Source organism: Equus przewalskii, chromosome 5, assembly GCF_037783145.1.
Source record: "Equus przewalskii isolate Varuska chromosome 5, EquPr2, whole genome shotgun sequence".
NCBI classification, from domain to species: Eukaryota; Metazoa; Chordata; class Mammalia; order Perissodactyla; family Equidae; genus Equus; species Equus przewalskii.
The window spans coordinates 8,355,517-8,373,750 of NC_091835.1; the positions used below are offsets into that span (position 1 = coordinate 8,355,517).

An 18,234-nucleotide genomic window follows, 5' to 3' on the forward strand; every position below is an offset into this window, starting at 1 on the left:
TTTACAGTCAACAAACCTGTCAAACGTCTCCCTTCCAGCCCGTCCCCCATTCCTCAGCTCCTCTTCCTTCCCGCTCTTACCCTTCTCCACCCTACTTCCCCGCCCCTCCTTGCCCCCGACTCCGGGCGGCGGCGGGGGGCTCCCAGTCCGCGAGAGGCGAGGTGAGGGGGCGAGGCAGGCGGGTCCCGCAGCCACGAGCGCTCTCGGGCCCCGCCCCGGGACCTCGCTCCCGCCCTCCGCTGAGCTCCGCGCCCGCCGCCCCGGGGCGCACGGCTCCCTCCCGAGAGTCCCGCCGCCTGACTGTCGCAACTGCCACCCCCACGGCCCCCCTGCCCCTCGCCCCCGCTCCCTCCCACCCCCGCCCCCGGCTCTGATTTCTTCTCCCGAGCGAGCTCGGCAGGAGACACAGGCGCTGGCTGCCCCGTCCGCTCTCCGCCTCCGCCGCGCCCTCCTCGCCCGGGATGGGCCCCCCCGCCACCGCCGCCGGAGCCATCGCCTCCCGGCCGCCGCTGCCGTCGCCCCGCGCGCCCTGAAGCCTGGGCCCGCGCGTGCACCGGTTGGCCCCGCAGTCTCGCCCACTGCCCGCACCGGCCGGCCGTAGAGCGGTCACGATGCTGCCGCCCGCGCCCTCCCGCCTCGGGCTGCTGCTGCTGCTGCTCCTGTGTCCGGCGCACGTCGGCGGACTGTGGTGGTGAGTGCTGCACCAGGCTGACCCCGCGCGGCTCCGGACGCTCGAGGGTGGGGACCTCGGGACCCATCGCGGGGCTCCAAACCGCGCTGCACTGCCTCTGAGCTCTACCTGCGCGCGGAGCCCAGCCTCAGGGCAGCTGGAGAGGTGCCCGGGAGGTGCGTGCCGCTCTCCTGCCGGCCTCCGCCAGGGGCACTTCTGATCCGCCACTTAGACGTTCTTAACCCCCCACCCCACCTCGCACATCCTAGCGTATTTCCTCCTCCCGTGTCCCACACCCCCCACCCCACCTTCCCCAGGTTATGCGCTCCATCCAGGTCACCAAGGAATTGGCGGGTGGGTAGGAGAGAGCTACCACGGAGAGAGGGGTAAGATCGGTAGTCTGAGATCCGAAGAAAAGAGTGTGTGATGGGGGCTCTGCATTTAGGGGAGACAGGCTGGACTTGGGGAAAAGAGAGGAGCAAGGTGGGAAGCACAGGCGAGGCAGGGTCAAACGGCTGCCTCTTCCTCGCCCCACTTTACCCACCAGCTTCTCTCTGGGCTCCTTCAGAGTGGGCAGTAGTGGGCAGGAAAGGGGGAGACTGAGTCAGGACCTTGACTTTCTCTACTTCCTCCTCCCCAAGCAAAGAGGAGGAAAGGCAGGAAAGGGACCCAGACACCCGGCCCTTCCAGATTTGGGGGTCGTGGATGAGAAGACGTGCAGCTCAGGAGGTCCTGGGAACCGGGGAGAGTCCTAGGGGAAGGGAGAGAGGCCGGGCCAGCCGAGGGATGGGGACGTCTTCCCAGACCTGGCCTCCAGACCTGGCCCAGCTGGAGCAGACACCTAGGCAGCGAAGGTTGCGAGAACTTTGAGTCTTGGGGAGTGGACAGGGGCTGAGAAGGTTGGGTGCCCGCTCAGAGATCCGAATCCCGTAGCCTTTTTTTTTTTTTCCTTCCCAGTCTCCAGAGCAGCAAAGACCCGCCCGGAATAGCTCAGTGTTTAGAGAGGAGGGACTTGGACAATACCGCTGATGCGTCAGCCAATCCTAAGAGGGCAGGGGCTTGTCTATTTGCATATCTCCATGTCATTGGCTGGATTGCTCTACCCCCGGTCCTCCCCCACCGCCGGATTTGGAAGGAGGCGTGGCGCAGGCAGAGCCCTCTCTTCTAGAGGATCCAGAGCAGGATGCCCACACAGGGAGCTGCTGGCCGTGGTCCCTCTCCCATGATGCGGGAGAGACGTCCCTCGGGAGTGTCAGTGAGGGGGCAAATTGAGGATGACCCAGGTCCTGGCTAGGGAACATGCATCTTTTGATCCTGACTTAGCATAAAGCAGTAGCGGCTTTGAAATAGACAGACCTGAGATCTAATCTCGGCCATTTGTTAAGTCTGTGACCTTGGGGCAGTTGCTTCTCCCTGCTCCCCAACGTCTCAACTGTAAAATAAGCAAACAGCCCCCCTACTTGGCAGGCTAGTTAGGAGGATTAGGAGGGATGACCTACAAAATGACCTGACGTTGGAAGGTGCTCCAAAGATTTAAGTTCCCTCCTCCACACCCCATGTTCTCCTGGCTGGAGTCCTCACGTGTGAAAAGGGGGATTAATTTAAATTTAAAATCCAGGGCCCCAAGCAAAACTTTTTAAAGAGCTCTCTCTTGCTCCCCAAACACACATTTCCTAACTTTGCCCTTTCTCAAGTATGGGGACAGGGGTCTCTCCCTGGTGGTTGTCGCTTTCCCTTCCTTCCCACTCCGTTTGTCCAAATCATTCTCATCCTTTCAGTTAAAAATACCACTTCCACCATGAAGCTGTCCCTCTGTCTTTCCTCCCTTGCCTTCTCTGTGCTCCCACTGCACCCCATGCATTGGGAAACTATGCCAGTTACCACAATTTACTGACAACCCTCTCCTCTTGGCTCTCTCTTCCCTGCTCCTGGAAGGGACAGCCTTTGTCTTTAGGGCCCTGGGCTAAATGTGCAGGGGACAGTTTTGTGGAGTGTTGCTGAATTGCTTGATTCAGCTTTCTGGGGTTTGTATCTGTGGGGGTTCCTTTGTTCAGGAGGGGCTGCTGGGTGGGAGCCAAGCCAGAGGGAGAGAGACCTGGTCCCTTGGAGACTGACCCTGAAGCTGAGAAGCAGGGAGTGGGGGAGGAGGTAAGGAGGGCAGGTGTGGGAGAACACAGAGGCCTTCATGGCCACAGCTGCAGGGCGAGGCGGGTGAAGAGTGAGGGGCTAGGGTGATAAGGTGGACTGCCTGGCTCAGATGCTTCTCAGAGAGACCCTGCCTCTCCCCGCTGCCTTGGCCCCCTCCCTCTCTTCTGTCTGTGTCTGACACTTCATTCCTCTGGTCTGAGCCCAGATTCCCTTTCTCAGGATCTCTGAATCTGCTTGGTTACACTCGTGTCCCCACCTCACCCCTTCCTTCCATCATTGGGAGTGGGCTGGTGGGCCAGACCCAGCATCCCAGGTAGCCTGAGGCTCCTGCCACTCATCCCACCACCACCACCCCCCAACCCCGCAGCTTCATTTTGGCTAAGAGCTTTTTCAGACCAGGAGCCTCCGGGCTGTTCTCTGATGTCTAGGACCGCTTGCTGGCTCTCTTTTCCCTGCTTCTCAGAAAATGCTGGCCAGGCCAGAGCTCCAGCGGGAGGGAAGCAGCTGGACCCACAGCAGCTCACTGCAGCCCACTCTGACATTCCAGCAGCAGCCAGGCTGGGAGCAGAGAGGACCCCAGGAACTCTGAGTGGCTTGACAGTACTGGTTAGGAAAGCAGGGTCCTGGAGGGGAGTGGTCCAGGCCCTGGAATAGGCTCAAGGACCTGGCTCCATGTTCCAGAGAAATTTCCTTTCCACCTTCTTCCCCCTCCTCCTTCTTCCCAATGCAATGCATGCTTTCTAAACTCTGCCTCTGGCCTCTCTGTCTGTCTCTCTCCTGTCTGTAACCATATCTTTGTGAATCGCAGAATCCCAGATTCCAGGACATTGGCCAGGCTCCCTTGAGGTCATTTTGTCCAGCCCACTGCCTCCGGGCCACCCAGTCTATGCTCTGGACCTGACAGATACCGTATTGAGAGTGAGCACAGAAGGAGAGGCTATGGCTTCCTGGTCACCAGCTCCCACCCCTCTCACCCTCCCCCAGAAAGTTCTTCTCAATGTTCCACCCATCTTTATTTATACCTTCAATCAATGGATGTAGAAAATAGCCCACTCTCACAGAATAGCCAAATCAATCTCCCTTCTCTCTTCCTCTTTCCTCTGTTTCATATTTTCTATGAACGAAACGAGCCCTTCCCTTGTTCCACTAGGAAAAACACCACCCAGTCTTACTCCCTTCCCCCATCTCATCTTGCAGCCTCATCTCTGGCCCCACAGGGAGGCAGGGAAAGGACCCCAGCTTCTTCCTGATACCCAGGTTTGCAGCTGTGACCCCCACCGCAGGCAGGGCCTGGCCACCCTCTCCCATCCCGGCTTCATCTGAGGCCTCTGACCCTTCATGGGCAGTCCTGTTCCTGGCCCCCGCCAGGCTCAGGGTGGGGTGGGGATGGGGGTGGGGTGGCCATCCAGTCCCCCCCACCTCCAGCCCTCCCGCCTTGGCAGCTTCCCCTGGAGGGAGACAATGAGGCTGTGAGCAGAAAAGGGCAGGGGCAAAGGAGGCTGGCTTGATCTGGCCAGAGCATGCCCTGAGCCCACCAGAGTCCTGGCATGGTGACACTTCCTGGGGGGGCAGCCCCCTCCTGCCCCGTTCTCATCAGAAGCCAGGAGTTGGTGGGGGGAGGTCAGCGGGAGGTTTGATCACCAGGGCCCAGCAAGGGGGATTCCAGAATGTGTACTTTGAGGGAGAAACACAGCTGTGGAGTAGAAGAGGCGAGGGCGGGGCAGTCAGGCTGGCAGCAGGGCGCCCCGCCAGCCAGAGCAGGAGGCGCCTGGGGAACACAGAAGCCTGTCCCTGGAGACTGAGGCCAGTGCCCTCTAGCCTGCCTCCTTCCTGCCCGGGGTGGGGTGGGGCGAGACCTTGGGTGCTTCCCCGGCCTGACTGAGGAGGAGCTGAAGGAAGGAAAGGTCCTTTCCCCTTTCCCACCTGGCTTCTTTGGCTGGTTCCTCCAGCTCTGAGCCCTCCGTTCAATCCAAAAATTAGATCCAGAAAGGTCTTCGAGATCCTCCGGCCCAATCTTCTCACTTATGGTGAGAAGTCCAGCAAAAGCCAGGGACAGAAGGTGACTTGCCTGAGGCCACCCAGAGTGCAGTTAGCTGGGGGCTAGGGCTGGGAGTCCAGCTTCTGCTGAGTACCTCATCCTTGTGTGCAGTAGGGGGTGGGGGTCGGGAAGCGGGTACAGGGCTTTCCACAGGCCCCCTCTGCTCCCCCATCCCCACCCTCACTTGGGTGTTCCCCACCTGAGCATGGGAGAGCAGAAGGCACATGACAGATTCTCCTCAGGACATCCAGTGGATGGTCAATGTGTCTACTCCTTTGCTCCCACGGCTCTGACCAATAAGAAGCCCTCTCGTATGGTGGGATCTGTCAGGGAAGGGCAAGTCCCTGCCTCTCCCCAGAGCAATGAGAAGGACAGAAGTGTAAGGAGCTGGGAAGGGCAGTGTCCAAGACTGGGCAGGAGGCACCAACTGGGGCTGGGGGCAGGGGGGAGCAGTGGAATGGGGTGGCTGGTGGGCGGTGGGGAAGCAGGGGTTAATGGAACCGGGCATCACTGGCTTTGATGTGGTGGTTGGGGTGGGGGCAGGGACTGGGGGAGGGGGAGCAGTAATTACCGAGTTAGGCAGAGCAGGACAGGACAGGCTGGCGGGCACAGGCCCGGGCCCAGCCGCCTCAGCAGCCGTCAGGCAACATTTTTCTGCCCCTTCTCCACCACCCACCTCCCCCACCCCCGTGCAGCCCCCACCCACAGCCCCAGGGCTCACGGCTCCCTCTGCTGGCTCCTGGGAGGTGGGGGTCAGACTAAGGACCCTGGGGATCAATGTGGGGAAATAGAGGGGGCCGGCTATGAGACCTTTTAGAGGAGGCTGGGCATCCAAGGGGTCTGTGATCCCCTTGGCCTCAATCATGCCTCCAGGAGTGCTTGCTGGGGAAGAAGATGGTCATGGAAGGTGCTTCTGGTCCATAGGCAGGGCTGATAGGGGAGGGGGAGACATAGGGGTCCAGGCTGAGAAGTCAGGACAGAGAGTTGGAGAAAAGAGTGTTCTCAGGAACCCACCAACACCATCTGTACTCCGCCTGTTTGCCCCGCGCTGTGCAGGCCCAGGAGAAGGATACGGCTGTGAAGGGGAAGACGAAAAACACTTGTGCAAGCCACTCTCTGGACAGGCTCTTTTCATATGTAACCCGAGAAGGAGGCAGGTATTATTATTTACTTCCATCCTACTGCGGTGGAGACTGAGCCTCAGAAGGTTAAGTTCCATCATTCATTCCCCCAATCCTAAGCGTCGACCTCACGTGCTGGAGACCCAGCATCTCAGAACCAGCAGATAGCAGAGCCCAGATCCACAGTCCCACGGGCCTCCAAGCCCGAGCGTGCTCTGCTGACGACACTATGCTTCCTTGTGAGATCTTCATCTTTGATGAGTTTTCTAATCGGAGAGATAAGACAAGAAAATATCACAAAATAATTACATCACTGGCAAGAGAACAAGTGTCCCCCAAATGAGTGACACCTGGAGTGAGGCAGCGGGGGGAGGTCAGCCAGGCTCCTTAGGGCAAGTGGAATCCCAGGTGAGCTTCGAGAGACGCTGGGGGGGATTTTGATAACTTAGGGGTTGGCTTAGGGGGTGGCTCTGAGTCCAGAAACGTAGTGATGTAATCTGGGATGGATGCAGAGCTCACCAGCCCTGGTAGGAGTGAGGGCCGTGTGGAGGATGGCGTGTGAGGCCACCTGAGGTCTTCAGATACCGCATGTGGCCATATCCCTCCAGCCTCTTTGGTTTCTAAAAGATTCCCCTAACTTTCTTGCAATAAGGATTCCTCTACTGAGTCGCCAGGGTCGGCCACCTCACTTCTCATATCGCTCACCTGTATACTGGGGGTAAAGTGGGTGGAGTGAATTAATTGGTCACTGGCATTCTCTTTGGCCTTCTAAATCTAGGGGTGGAAAGGTAGGTTAGGCCAGAACCCGGGGCCTCCAGGGCCTAGATCTACGGATGTTGCCAGTAGGATCTGTCTGGCCCCTGATGCCACCTCACTCCACTACTGATTCTACCAACCAAGGTCCCTTCCTGGGAGGAAAATCTTGGCACAGGCCAAGCCAGTTAGGATGGCCAGCCCTAGGCTTGTCCATTCTTGTCTGCATACTGATTTCCTTTGGGGCTAGCCTCCTTTTTTCTATGCCCAGGAATAGCTATTTGATTAGGATCTCTGATCCAACATATTATATATTATATATTTCCTACCACCACTGCGCTCCAGCCCGCAAAACATGCTGATGCTCCCAAATGGGCACATCTTCTCTGGGCTGATCCCAGGCCAGTGCTGACTCAGAGGCCCCAAAAGCAGAGTTCATTCCCTAAGGAAGCAGATGGGAAGGAAGCAGGGTACAGGAAGAGGGGAGATGGGGGAGTTATTTCTTGATGCGGAGTCAAGCATTAAAGTTAGAGGGGATGTGTGAGCCTCTCATGCTAACTCTTCATTTTTCTGAAGCCCAGAGAGGAAACTGACTTGCCCAGAGTGGCTCAGCTCACTCAGTCGACAGAGACCAAAGCTTGGAAGTGAGGCGGTGTTTTACCCAATGCCTCCCTGCCACTCCCCCTCTGGAGTTTCCTTTCCTGGGACTCGAGGATGGGAGCGAGGACAGGAGGGCAGGGAGCAAGCTGGTCTCTTGGGATTCTGGCTGCAATACTGCCCATCCCTCCTCCTGACCAACTCGTAAACAAATCTAGTTCCCAGGCAGCCAGCCAGCTTGAGGAGCCAGACCCAGACCAGGACCTGGCTCTGGGGCAGCCCCTCAACCCTGAGAAGGGCTGGCTCCACCTCCTGAAGGGCCGTGCCCTAATCCCTCCTCTATCTCTAGCCCCTGGGAAGCAGACAAGGGAGGTCGATGGTTTCGCCTTTCGCCCGTGGGTACCCCCACCCTCTCCTCCTTTTCTAGGGCAGTAGAGGGAGAGAAGTGGGATGGGGCAGAGTAACCTTGAGAAGATAAGGCCAGTCAACCTTGGGAAAGTAGGGAGTTAGCAGAGGGCAGGGTTGGGGAGGGGAGACTGGGGAACTTAGCAGCATAGCATAGCGGGGGTGGAAAAGATGAGTTTGCAGAGCCCTAAGCTCCTGGGCGGTGGAGCCGCGGACATGCAGGTGGCAGGGGCGGCGCTGGACAGCTGTGGGGAGGCCTGGTTCCCTGCCTCTGAATCCAGTGGGGAAAAGAAAAGATTCGAGGAAGCTAATTAGGAGTCATGAGTCACCTGTAGACTGGGGCCTGGGCTCAAGTGAGGACCTTCTCCTTAAATGACTCGTTCATCCATTCACTCAAAAAGACGTGTTAAATGGTATTCATTGTAGTACGATGGTAATTGTTCATAATATGCAAATTTCCCTAATTGGGGGGAAATATGAATTAAGCACCTAATAATCTGCCATGGGAGGCAAAAGAAAATGGCAGTCCTAACTCTCAAGGCACTCAAGGTCTTACCTACCGACACTGCACAACCAAACTGGAAGCTGCCCCAAATCCTTTTCGTAATGAAGTGGGATAAGCGGATGGAGAGGGGCCAGATAAATAGATAGACAATGAATGATTTTTGAAGGTCACTGGGCCACTGGGAGCCATCTTGGGCTGCCCTACCCTTGGCCCAGTCCCCACTGCTCCATCTGTCACTTCTCCAGGATTGGGAAGGGATGGGGCTGGACCTTCCCAGGAGACACTTCCAGTGATTGGCAGGTCCTAAGCACGGAGGAAGGAAGGTCTGGACTATAAGCCTCTCCACTGAGGAGAGAACCTTGGCTCCTGTACTACTCGGTAGGGATGACGACCATGACCTGTTAGGGTGGGGGGCTGTGTGTGGTAGGAGACCTTAAAGGACTCAGCTTACACATCTTCCTGCAACTGCCTCTTCCAGCATCTCACTCCTTGGTGTTGAGAAGTTCTACCTTAAGACCTAAATTCCTCTTGCTGTTCTTTAAGCACGTTGCATCTCATGGTTGTGGGGCCAGAACATGCCTGGGCAGCTTGTACTTGTGGAGCCAATGGGGACAGTGGGGTGGATGTGTACCAAAGCCAAACTGAAAAGTAGGCCACTTTGACCTGTGGCACACATCTGCCACCATTTTCTTCTGCATTTTCTATCTCCTGCTGCCATTTCTCCCCTCCCAGAGTCTTTTTCTGCCCTCTGCTGAAAGGTTTTTGAGTGGTCTCAAATTACCCTTGGCTCCCATTCATTCCTACAACACAGGGATCCTAGCCAAGCGTTCGAATGAGAGCAATCTGATTACAGGGGTTCCACGCAGATGTGAATACCCAGCTGACTTTACCTGCAGGGCTCTGGTATATGGAAACCAAACGGCAGCTCTCTCCTCAGGTGGAATGAAGGGCGGAAATGGAGGGATTTCTGAAAGTGGGTGGAACTTCCTGTGAGGTCTTTATTCACCAAGCCAAACAGCACCCCCTTCCCCAGTCAGCTGTGTCATCCCAGGGCACAGCGCTTGGCTTGCTACTGTCCTGCTCTGGAAAGGTCACAGACCCTGGAGCAGAAGAGTCAGTGTCACCTACTTGACAACAATGCTCCAGACACTCAATCCCCAGCCCCTTGCTCCTGCTCTCCAGTTCAGGGAAACAGAGGATGTCAGGGTGGGAGGGCCCACCTTAGAGACCAAAGCCCAGCCGGATTTTACAGACAGACAAACTTGGGCTATAGAGAGGGTGTGTGTGTGACTTTCCTCAGAACCTCCATTCCCTCGCCACTCTACCATCCCGTGGCTATCTAGATCCCCAGGATGGCCCCTGCCTTTCTAGCAACACTTATTAAGCTGACACATATCCAGTTTGTCGTCCACTGAGACCAGATCCTTCTCTGATAGTACCTACTTCTCTTTGCTATCTCTTTATGATACACACTTTCTTTTCTTTGATAGCCTTCTTTATTTCCCTTCTGTTAATTTCTTCCTTGTTTCCCTTTGGGCCAGGCCTGTTGAATTTTAACCTCGGCCTACCTGGTGCCAGCTGCCTTCACCTTGAGTCAAATTCGCATAGGAAATTATTAGTGAAGGTATGCACAGAAGGGTAATACTGAATCCTTGCTCGACATCAATTTCAGTCTAGAATCTAGTTAAGAGGGAACACAGGCATGGAAGAGAACCAGACAGGACAATCTCAATCTCAGTTGGTGGGGGTGGGGTGGGGAGGAGGCACGTGCCAGTTCCTGGCTGTGGGGTGAACAGAGCTCGTCTCCCTCCCCTCACCCCAAACCCTTTGGGTTATACCCTCCTTCTGTTCTTTCCTCCCCAGGGCCGTGGGCAGCCCCTTGGTCATGGACCCTACCAGCATCTGCAGGAAGGCACGGCGGCTGGCAGGTCGGCAGGCTGAGTTGTGCCAGGCCGAGCCAGAAGTGGTGGCTGAGCTGGCCCGGGGCGCCCGACTAGGGGTGCGAGAGTGCCAGTTCCAGTTCCGGTTCCGCCGCTGGAACTGCTCCAGCCACAGCAAGGCCTTCGGGCGCATCCTGCAGCAGGGTCAGTGCGGGGAGGGGAGCTGGGGGACCAGAGAAGAGGGTGGGCGTTTGGGGATGCTTTTCCACAGGTCTCTGGGCACCCTGCCCTGACCTTGTCTCCCAGCCCCAGGTCACACTGCCTCGCCCACCGCAGTCCCCCAGGAGCCAGCTTTGGTCCTGCCGGCTGACTGCTCTCCCTGCCCTCGCAGACATCCGGGAGACGGCCTTCGTGTTCGCCATAACGGCGGCGGGTGCCAGCCACGCGGTCACGCAGGCCTGCTCCATGGGCGAGCTGCTGCAATGCGGCTGCCAGGCGCCCCGGGGGCGCGCCCCACCCCGCCCCCCTGGCCTGCCAGGCACCCCGGGGCCCCCTGGCCCTGCGGGCTCCCCGGATGGCAGCGCCGCCTGGGAGTGGGGAGGCTGCGGCGACGACGTGGACTTCGGGGATGAGAAGTCGAGGCTCTTTATGGATGCGCGGCACAAGCGGGGACGCGGAGACATCCGTGCATTGGTGCAGCTTCACAACAACGAGGCAGGCCGGCTGGTGGGTATGCGCAGGAATGTGTAAGAGTGTGGAAATGTGTGTGTGGAAACGCGTGTGTGTGCAAGTGTGGGAATGTGTGAGTTGGTGTGAGTGGATGTGGGAGAGAGGTATGTGTGTTGGAGTGAGTGAGTGAAAATGTGTGAGGAAGTGAGGTGTGTATGTGTAGGAGTACGTTAATGGGTGTGCAACCAGGAGGTGGGAGGGGACCACTTAGGAAGATTGGCTCCAGGGGTGGACTGGCATGTGGGAGGTGAGGTGGCCAACCTAGAAGAGGGAGTCATTTGGGCCTGGGAGGGCCCGAGGTTGGTGGTCCAGTGGGTAGGGTGGGGAGGGGACACTCAGAGCAGAGGACTCAGGCCCTTTAGGGACCCCAGGTAGGGAGGGCATCCCTCTGAGACAGGACAGGTGGGACAAAGCTGGGAGTGGGTGGAGCTCCGGCTGCCAGGGCAGGGCAGAGGAGGGAGCCAAAGGCTGGGATGGAAGAAAGGAGAGAAGCTGGGGCAAAGGTTTGGGCTCTGGAGGTAGGGGAGCCAGGAGAAGTGAGAGAGGCCTGGAAAGGGGAAGAACAGGCCCAAGGGGCAAAGAGCTTGGAAGGGAGTGAAGGACACAGAGTAGATCCTGGGGGAGGTAGGCGGGGGCCAGGCAGAGGCCAGGAGAGCCGTGACAAAACCTGGGCACTTTGCTGGCTGCCCAGCAACCCCAGAGCAGGCCCTGCCCAGAACCCTGCAGCTTGCCCCTTTTCTCTGCAATGAGGACCCTAGGAGCTCCTGTTTAGGGACAAGAAGCTGTCCCATGAGATGCTTCCAGGAGGCGGTGGAGGGAAGGAGAGGGGCCCTGCAGGGGGAGGGAAACACACAAGTCTGCAGATCAGGTTGGCCCCTGAACTCTGAGCTTCCTGAGATGATCTTCCTGGGTCATCTGACCCCATAAATCTCTGGTCACGTTGTGATTCTTAGACCCCTGCTTCAGACCCAAGTACCAAATAAGGGGCAGGGTTCCTGGGTTCTGGTTCTCGGAAGCGGGTCACCAGGGGCCCTCCTGCACCCTATGCCTCAGTTCTGGAGTGCTCCAGCGACACCCACATACACATCCTGTGTCCTGTAGGGTTCGGGCCTGAGGCATCGGGCAGGGGGGTGCGAGGGACCGGAGAGGAATGTCCGGACAGGCCCACATACCTGTTGGAGAGGGTTGGGGAGGAGTGGCGGAGACAGACGCCCAGGCGGCCAGTTCTGCGTCTCTGCTTAGCGCTGCCTGGGGCCGTGAGGGGCAGGAAAGAGGGGGCCGGGTTGGCAAGAGGAATGGGGCGCGACAGCTGCCACCTCCCCCACTCCTCCAGGAAGACTCTCACCCTTGCCTTCCATTTTCCTTTCTCCCCCATCCCCTGGCTTTGTATCCGGGAATCTCTGCACCACATACTGTCCCCCACTCCCCATTTCTCCCACTCCTCCACCCTTATCATTCTTATTCCTCCTCGGGGCTGTGGCTGCCTTGATTTACTCCTTCCCACCTTGTGCTCTCCTTTTTTCTGGTCTGCTCTTTCCCCTCTTCTGTCCACCGTTCCCATCTTATTTTCTGATGGTCCTCTGGGGCTTTCCGCGCCCTGCGTCCCCCATCTGTCCCCATACGCTGCTCCTCTGCTCCCCGCAGGCTGTGCGGAGCCATACGCGCACCGAGTGCAAGTGCCACGGGCTGTCGGGCTCGTGCGCGCTGCGCACCTGCTGGCAGAAGCTGCCCCCGTTCCGCGAGGTGGGCGCGCGGCTGCTCGAGCGCTTCCACGGTGCCTCGCGTGTCATGGGCACCAACGACGGCAAGGCTCTGCTGCCCGCCGTCCGCACTCTCAAGCCGCCGGGCCGCGCCGACCTGCTCTACGCCGCCGACTCGCCCGACTTCTGCGCCCCCAACCGGCGCACCGGCTCGCCCGGCACGCGCGGCCGCGCCTGCAACAGCAGTGCCCCGGACCTCAGCGGCTGCGACCTGCTGTGCTGCGGCCGCGGGCACCGCCAGGAGAGTGTGCAGCTCGAGGAGAACTGCCTGTGTCGCTTCCACTGGTGCTGCGTAGTGCAGTGCCACCGCTGCCGCGTGCACAAAGAGCTCAGCCTCTGCCTCTGACCCGCCGCGCAGCTCTCCAAACGGCGCGCGCCGCCGCCTCTCGGCACCTGCGGGACCTCTGGTCTCCAGCAGGGGACGCTGTCCCGGCCCAGCTTCCCCTTGCGAAAGTCCCTCTCCCGGGCCTTTGTAAACTGTGAGGCAGTGGGGCTTGAGATACACGCCCCTCTTTGAAGGCCCAGGGCATGGGAGGGACCCCCGAGAGGCGTTCTGGGGGCTCTTAAGGGAGACTATACAGCCCCTGTGTTTCCTTGGCCCTCAGATGGAAACCAAAGAGCCAGTCTCTAGGCCTCTGGATGCCGGATGCCTCAGAACTGCTGGCCACGGGGTGGGTGGGTAAGTTTAGTATCAATAAAGATATTTAAACCAAAAGGACTGGGCCCACAGTTTTGGAGGGGCGCTGGTCTCCTGCGGGCTGCCATGGGGCCAGGCTCTGGAAGGAGTGTGTGAAGGGAGATGGTTTTGATAGAACTAGCATCTCAGGGGTCATCATCTGGAGTCCTTATCTCCCCCCCCCCCCCAACTAGATCCAGCTTTCCTGACAACCTTAGTAAAGAGTGCCAAATCTCTCCCTTGGCATTCTTGTTCACTCTTGTCACACATCTCGGGCCTGGATCTGCAAGCTGGGGAAGAACTAGCAACCCTCCTTTAAAGGAGCAGACTGAAAGCGGCCAGGGAGAGAAGACGAGAAGTCTCTGGACGTGCACTCAGCTCTCAGTTCATCCCTCATCTCAATTCCGGGGGAGTGTGACACCTTCATCTGCTCTTCTGTGTCTGTGACCCCTGGAGAATTTGAGGGGGTAGACTTTTAGGGCCACCCAAGCCCATAGGATTAAAGTCCTTTATTAACTATAGAATGGGATGAAAATACGTTATTAGTAACATCAGACTTTGTTACCACTGAAACTAACTTTGCCCCCATTAACATTGAAAAGGCTGCCCAGAACAGCATTTCTAATCACACTTGGAGGAAGACCGTGCAGAGTTGTCCCAAGGTTTGTCTTGGCACCTAACCACAGTTCCTTCCTTCTGGTTCTTTCTCGGGAAGCTGATGGTGAGGATGAAGGGACAGAGAGGAAGAGTTTGGGGTTCTAGGTTCTCCAGAGCTGAACATCATGTCACCATCCTCCTCCAAAGAGAATGGGGGAAGGTGTGGCCACACGGCTGGGTCTCAGAGCCTCCAGTCCTCCCACAGTCTACATCCTGCAGTGGGGAATGCCTCCCCATCAGGCATGGAGGGCAAGGCATCAGCTTTGGATTCAGGAGCTCTGGGTTTGAAGCTGGTGCTACTGCTTAGAGGTTTACAGTATAGGCCGTGTGAGCCTCATTTTTTTAACCTATACAATGGGAATATCATTCCGTTTCAGTTATCCATTGCTGCATAGCAAACAACCCCAAACTAATTACTTCTCATGAGTCCTTCAGCTCAGGAATTTGTCAGAACTCAGCTTGGTGGTTCTGCTCCTTATGGCAGAACTGTTGCCTATGGTCACTCACTTGGCTGCATTCTTCTGGGGGCTGGGCTGGGCTGGACAGGCCAAGGGGCTTCATTCATATGTCTAGTGCCTCAGTTTCTCCGGTGGCCTCCTTCTCTCCACGCGGCTAGCTTGGACCTCCTCACAGTGTGGTGGCCTCGGGGTAGTTGGACTTCTGACATAAGGCTGGCTTTCAAAATAGACTGTGCCAAACCTGAAGGCAGAAGCTGCAAGTCTCCTCTTCAGGTCCAGCCCTGGAAGTTACACGGCATCGCTGTCACTCCCCATGGGTTGACACAAGTCACAGAACCACCCAAAATTCAAGGGAGGGGGAAATAGACTCCACCACTCAGCAGGAGAGTGGCAAAGAATTTGTAGCCATCATAATCATCCCGCATCCTCATAGAATGGTGGGGAGGGCTTTTTTAAGATATGAGAAGCAATAATTTATGTTTAATAAATGGTGGCTACTGTGAGAAAGGGGAGAGAGCTGATGATTTGCAGGTGTTGGGCAGGCCCTGATTGCAAATGAAGATACCCAACTCAAACTAAGTTAGGTCGAAGGAATTAATTAACGCTATTATACCTGGGAAATCCAGGGCTAAGTCTGAATTCAGGCACAGCTGAACCCAGGGACTCAAATCACGCCATAGGTCTCTTTCTCTCTCTCATCTCCTTCCCTCCCCACTCCTCAATCTATTCTTTCTGTGTATCTCTGCCTCTCTTTTCATACAGCCTTCATTCTCTCCTGCTGCAGATAGACTTTCTCTATGTGGCAGCCCTATGCTTACATTCTTAGAGCTAGTGATCCAAAAAAGAACGGCCTTTCCAGCAGAAGTCCTAAGGAAGACCCTGGTTGGGTCAGCTTGGGTCACTTGCCTGAACCAGTAACAGTGTCCAGGGAGATGTACGACCATGCCTGGGATTGCCACCTGCCTAAGACCGCAGGGGATGGGGGCAAGGGAGGAGAGCAGACTTCTTCAAATGAAACAAGGAAGGAGGATGTGACAGACCCTAATCTTGGCTTCCAGTGCATCTGTCCTGCCCCCCACAATCCCCCTGCATCCACCTCTATGACCTAGCCTCAAGGATCATGTCAGAGCCCCAGAGTGAGGCTTGTATGGAGAGGGGGTTCCAGACTGCAGTGGGAAGGAAGTGGCATCTGGGTTTTCCTTCCTGCCTCCTCCTGGCTCCTTCAGGTCACATGCCTGAGCTTCATGGAAGTGTCATGGAGAATTTGGACTCAGAACCTCTCGATCCAAGGGGGCTTGGCTAACTTAGTGGGGGGGGAGGGGTGCTTTTAACTGGCATCGCGGGCCACATGGAGGAGAAATGAAGATCCCTAAGGGAGGGTTTATATTCACATCTTTGCCGTCCCCACAGCTCTGCGCTGGGTACAAGATTTAAAAAAAAAAAAAAACTTCTGCATTCTCCCAGGGACCACCAGAGGGCGCACAGAGTCCAGCTTCCTATTAATAGGATTGACAGGACCTGCAAGACATCTGGCGAACTGAGAGAGTGGCGGGCTGGAGAGGGTGGGATGAAAGGAAGCAGGGAGACCCGGGTGGACAGTTTGGGGCAGGCTGCTAGGGTTCCAGACTGTCTGGGACCTCTGGGCTGGCCCACACCTAGGCTGTGATGCCTGCCTCCTAGTCTCTACTACCAGCTCCTGGGGGTGTGGGATACGGTGGGTGATGCTGGATATATTCTCCCATGATGCCAGAGACAGAAACTGAGGCAGTGGCATGAACTGACACCACTCCAAGCAGGTTAAAAGGATTTCAGAAGAAGTCGTATGATACGGTGAAAAAAGGCCTAGTTTGCAAGCTTGACCTTGGTCAAGTCAGTTAATCTCTCTGAGCCTGTTTCCCCATCATGAAATGGGGGTGCCTGATAGCTTTTTAGTATATTGTAAGAGCACATTGCAATCTGTAAACTGCCAGGCATATGGTGGTGGTCCGTCTTCTGCAGCGAAGTCCATCAGGAGTCTGGGAGCTGCCTTCTGTGAAGGGTCAGAGTGATGACGGCCAGAACACCCCTCTTGACCATTATTCTGGCCCTCATCAAGCTCCAAGATGGCTCTGCACTCCTGCACTGCTGCCTGGGAAGGGGGCTGGAAGCAGAGCTCTGAACTGTACCCTCCCAGCCTGCCCCCCTTGCTCACCCAGCTGCTCAGCCCCAGGCAGTCTAAGCTATCAAGGTCCCCCGCTGGCTGAGTGGTGGGGCACATATGGAACTGGGGAGAGGGGGGAAGAGCACAGAGGCGCCCCAGATGTGTGCGTGACCACATCAGGAACAGCCGGAACTCAAGCAGATGGGTGGGGAGCCTGGCTGGAAGGCCCAGGATCAGCCTGAGGCTGAGGGCTCCGGAAGCATTTCTCCTTCCCTTGGATGACCAAACATATTAGGAGTTCGGGAGGCTGAAGCCCCACGCTATGCCCCCTTACCTTGCTGAGGGGTGCTGGTCCCTGAGACCTGGACAATAGGACAAAGCTCCCTTATCAGTCTGGGCTCCCTCCCTCTCTCCTGGGCTGGGCTGGGGCTGTGAGGGTCCCACCTGTTCTCACCCTGGTGACTCCCCCAGCCCTCCCTGCCCTGCAACGTCCTCCAGAGCTGCCACAGCTGGAACCATTCTCCAAGCAGCCTTTCATCCTTGGTGCTCCCCCCACCTCCAGTGGCCCCTGTAATTGTGGTCTCAGGCGGCGGCTGCGGGGGCTGGGGCTGGGCTGAGGGCCAGAGCCCAGGGCAGGGCCAGGGCGGGGCCTGGGGGCTGCTGATAGGGGCTTGCCCATGGCGTGGGTCATATGGGGCTGGGCCTCATCTCTACCCATGCCAAGGCCCTGTGCCTGTGTCACCTCCCTGGGCTGAGGAGAAGTGCCCCAGACTTGGGCACTCCTGGATCCTCAAGACAGCAGGGCAGACCACGCCTGAGTGCAAGCAAATCTTGGGAATCGTTATTTGCTTCCTGGGGTTTTCAAAGAAAGGGTCTTCTCCCTCTCCTTTACACCTCTACATTTCATGAACAGTGGAGGGTGGGGGAACAAAGGGACCCTCCCTCATGAGAGGGAGGCCAAAGGAAAAAAGCCCAGCCGCTCAACCAGATCAGCAGCATTTCCCAAATGCGGTCCTCATGAAAATCACCTGGGACACTGGTGGGAAATGCAGAGCCCCAGGCCTTTCAGCTGTGGGGGGCCCGGAATCAGTGTTTCCCACAATGGCCTACCCCAGGGGGTACAGATGATGCATGAGCACGGGAACTGCTGCTGCATGCACTAGATGAGGAGGAAGGGGTCCGTGACCTGGGTTACGAACCATTCCCTGTGTCACGTTGGGCCTGTCTCTAATCCTTTCTGTGTCTCAGTTTCCCCAAGAGCTAAGGGGAACATGACTCCCCAGCCCAGCTTGTCCTTGCTGATGCCCTCTCCACCCAGGCTCATGCCTCCTTCCTGTGATGAGTCTGGTCCTGCCCTGTCCCTCTGCATACCCTTCCTAAACTCCAATCCCAAGGTGTCCCTGGCCCTACAGCATGGTGGGAAGAGTGGGGAGGGCAGGGGGTGGCTGGGGTCAAATAAGGCTCTGGCTGACGCAGACTGCTTCCTGCCCCCGGCTGTTTTCCTCCTGTCCGGCCAGACTGCTCCCCCCACTCCCCACCCCCACCCCCAGCAGCCTCAAGCCCTTAATTCCTGGCAGCTGCGGTGGCTGCCGGCAGAGATGGGGGAAAGGAGGGGGACTATGCCGTCAGCCTGCTGTTGCTCAGGCAGCCCCCACCACCTGACAGTCTGGGGACAAGGAAGGCCCCACCCTGCTCCC

The 18,234-nt window shown here is 57.4% G+C and overlaps 1 protein-coding gene and 1 long non-coding RNA gene across 2 annotated transcripts; one reads left to right on the plus strand and one right to left on the minus strand.

The window, feature by feature from the left end:
• The first annotated feature begins 225 nt into the window (after window positions 1–225).
• WNT6 (Wnt family member 6) lies at window positions 226–13,321 on the plus strand. The gene is made up of 4 exons (XM_008544660.2): window positions 226–691; window positions 10,101–10,321; window positions 10,509–10,843; window positions 12,491–13,321. The coding sequence occupies exons 1-4, from the start codon at window positions 612–614 to the stop codon at window positions 12,950–12,952; spliced, it is 1,098 nt and encodes a 365-aa protein (XP_008542882.2). The 5' UTR covers window positions 226–611; the 3' UTR covers window positions 12,953–13,321.
• LOC103567912 (uncharacterized) lies at window positions 5,971–10,263 on the minus strand. The gene is made up of 3 exons (XR_548811.2): window positions 10,134–10,263; window positions 9,128–9,204; window positions 5,971–6,243 (listed from the first exon to the last, which is right to left on the minus strand). It is a non-coding gene; the product is annotated as an uncharacterized lncRNA (long non-coding RNA).
• Window positions 13,322–18,234: the final 4,913 nt, after the last annotated feature.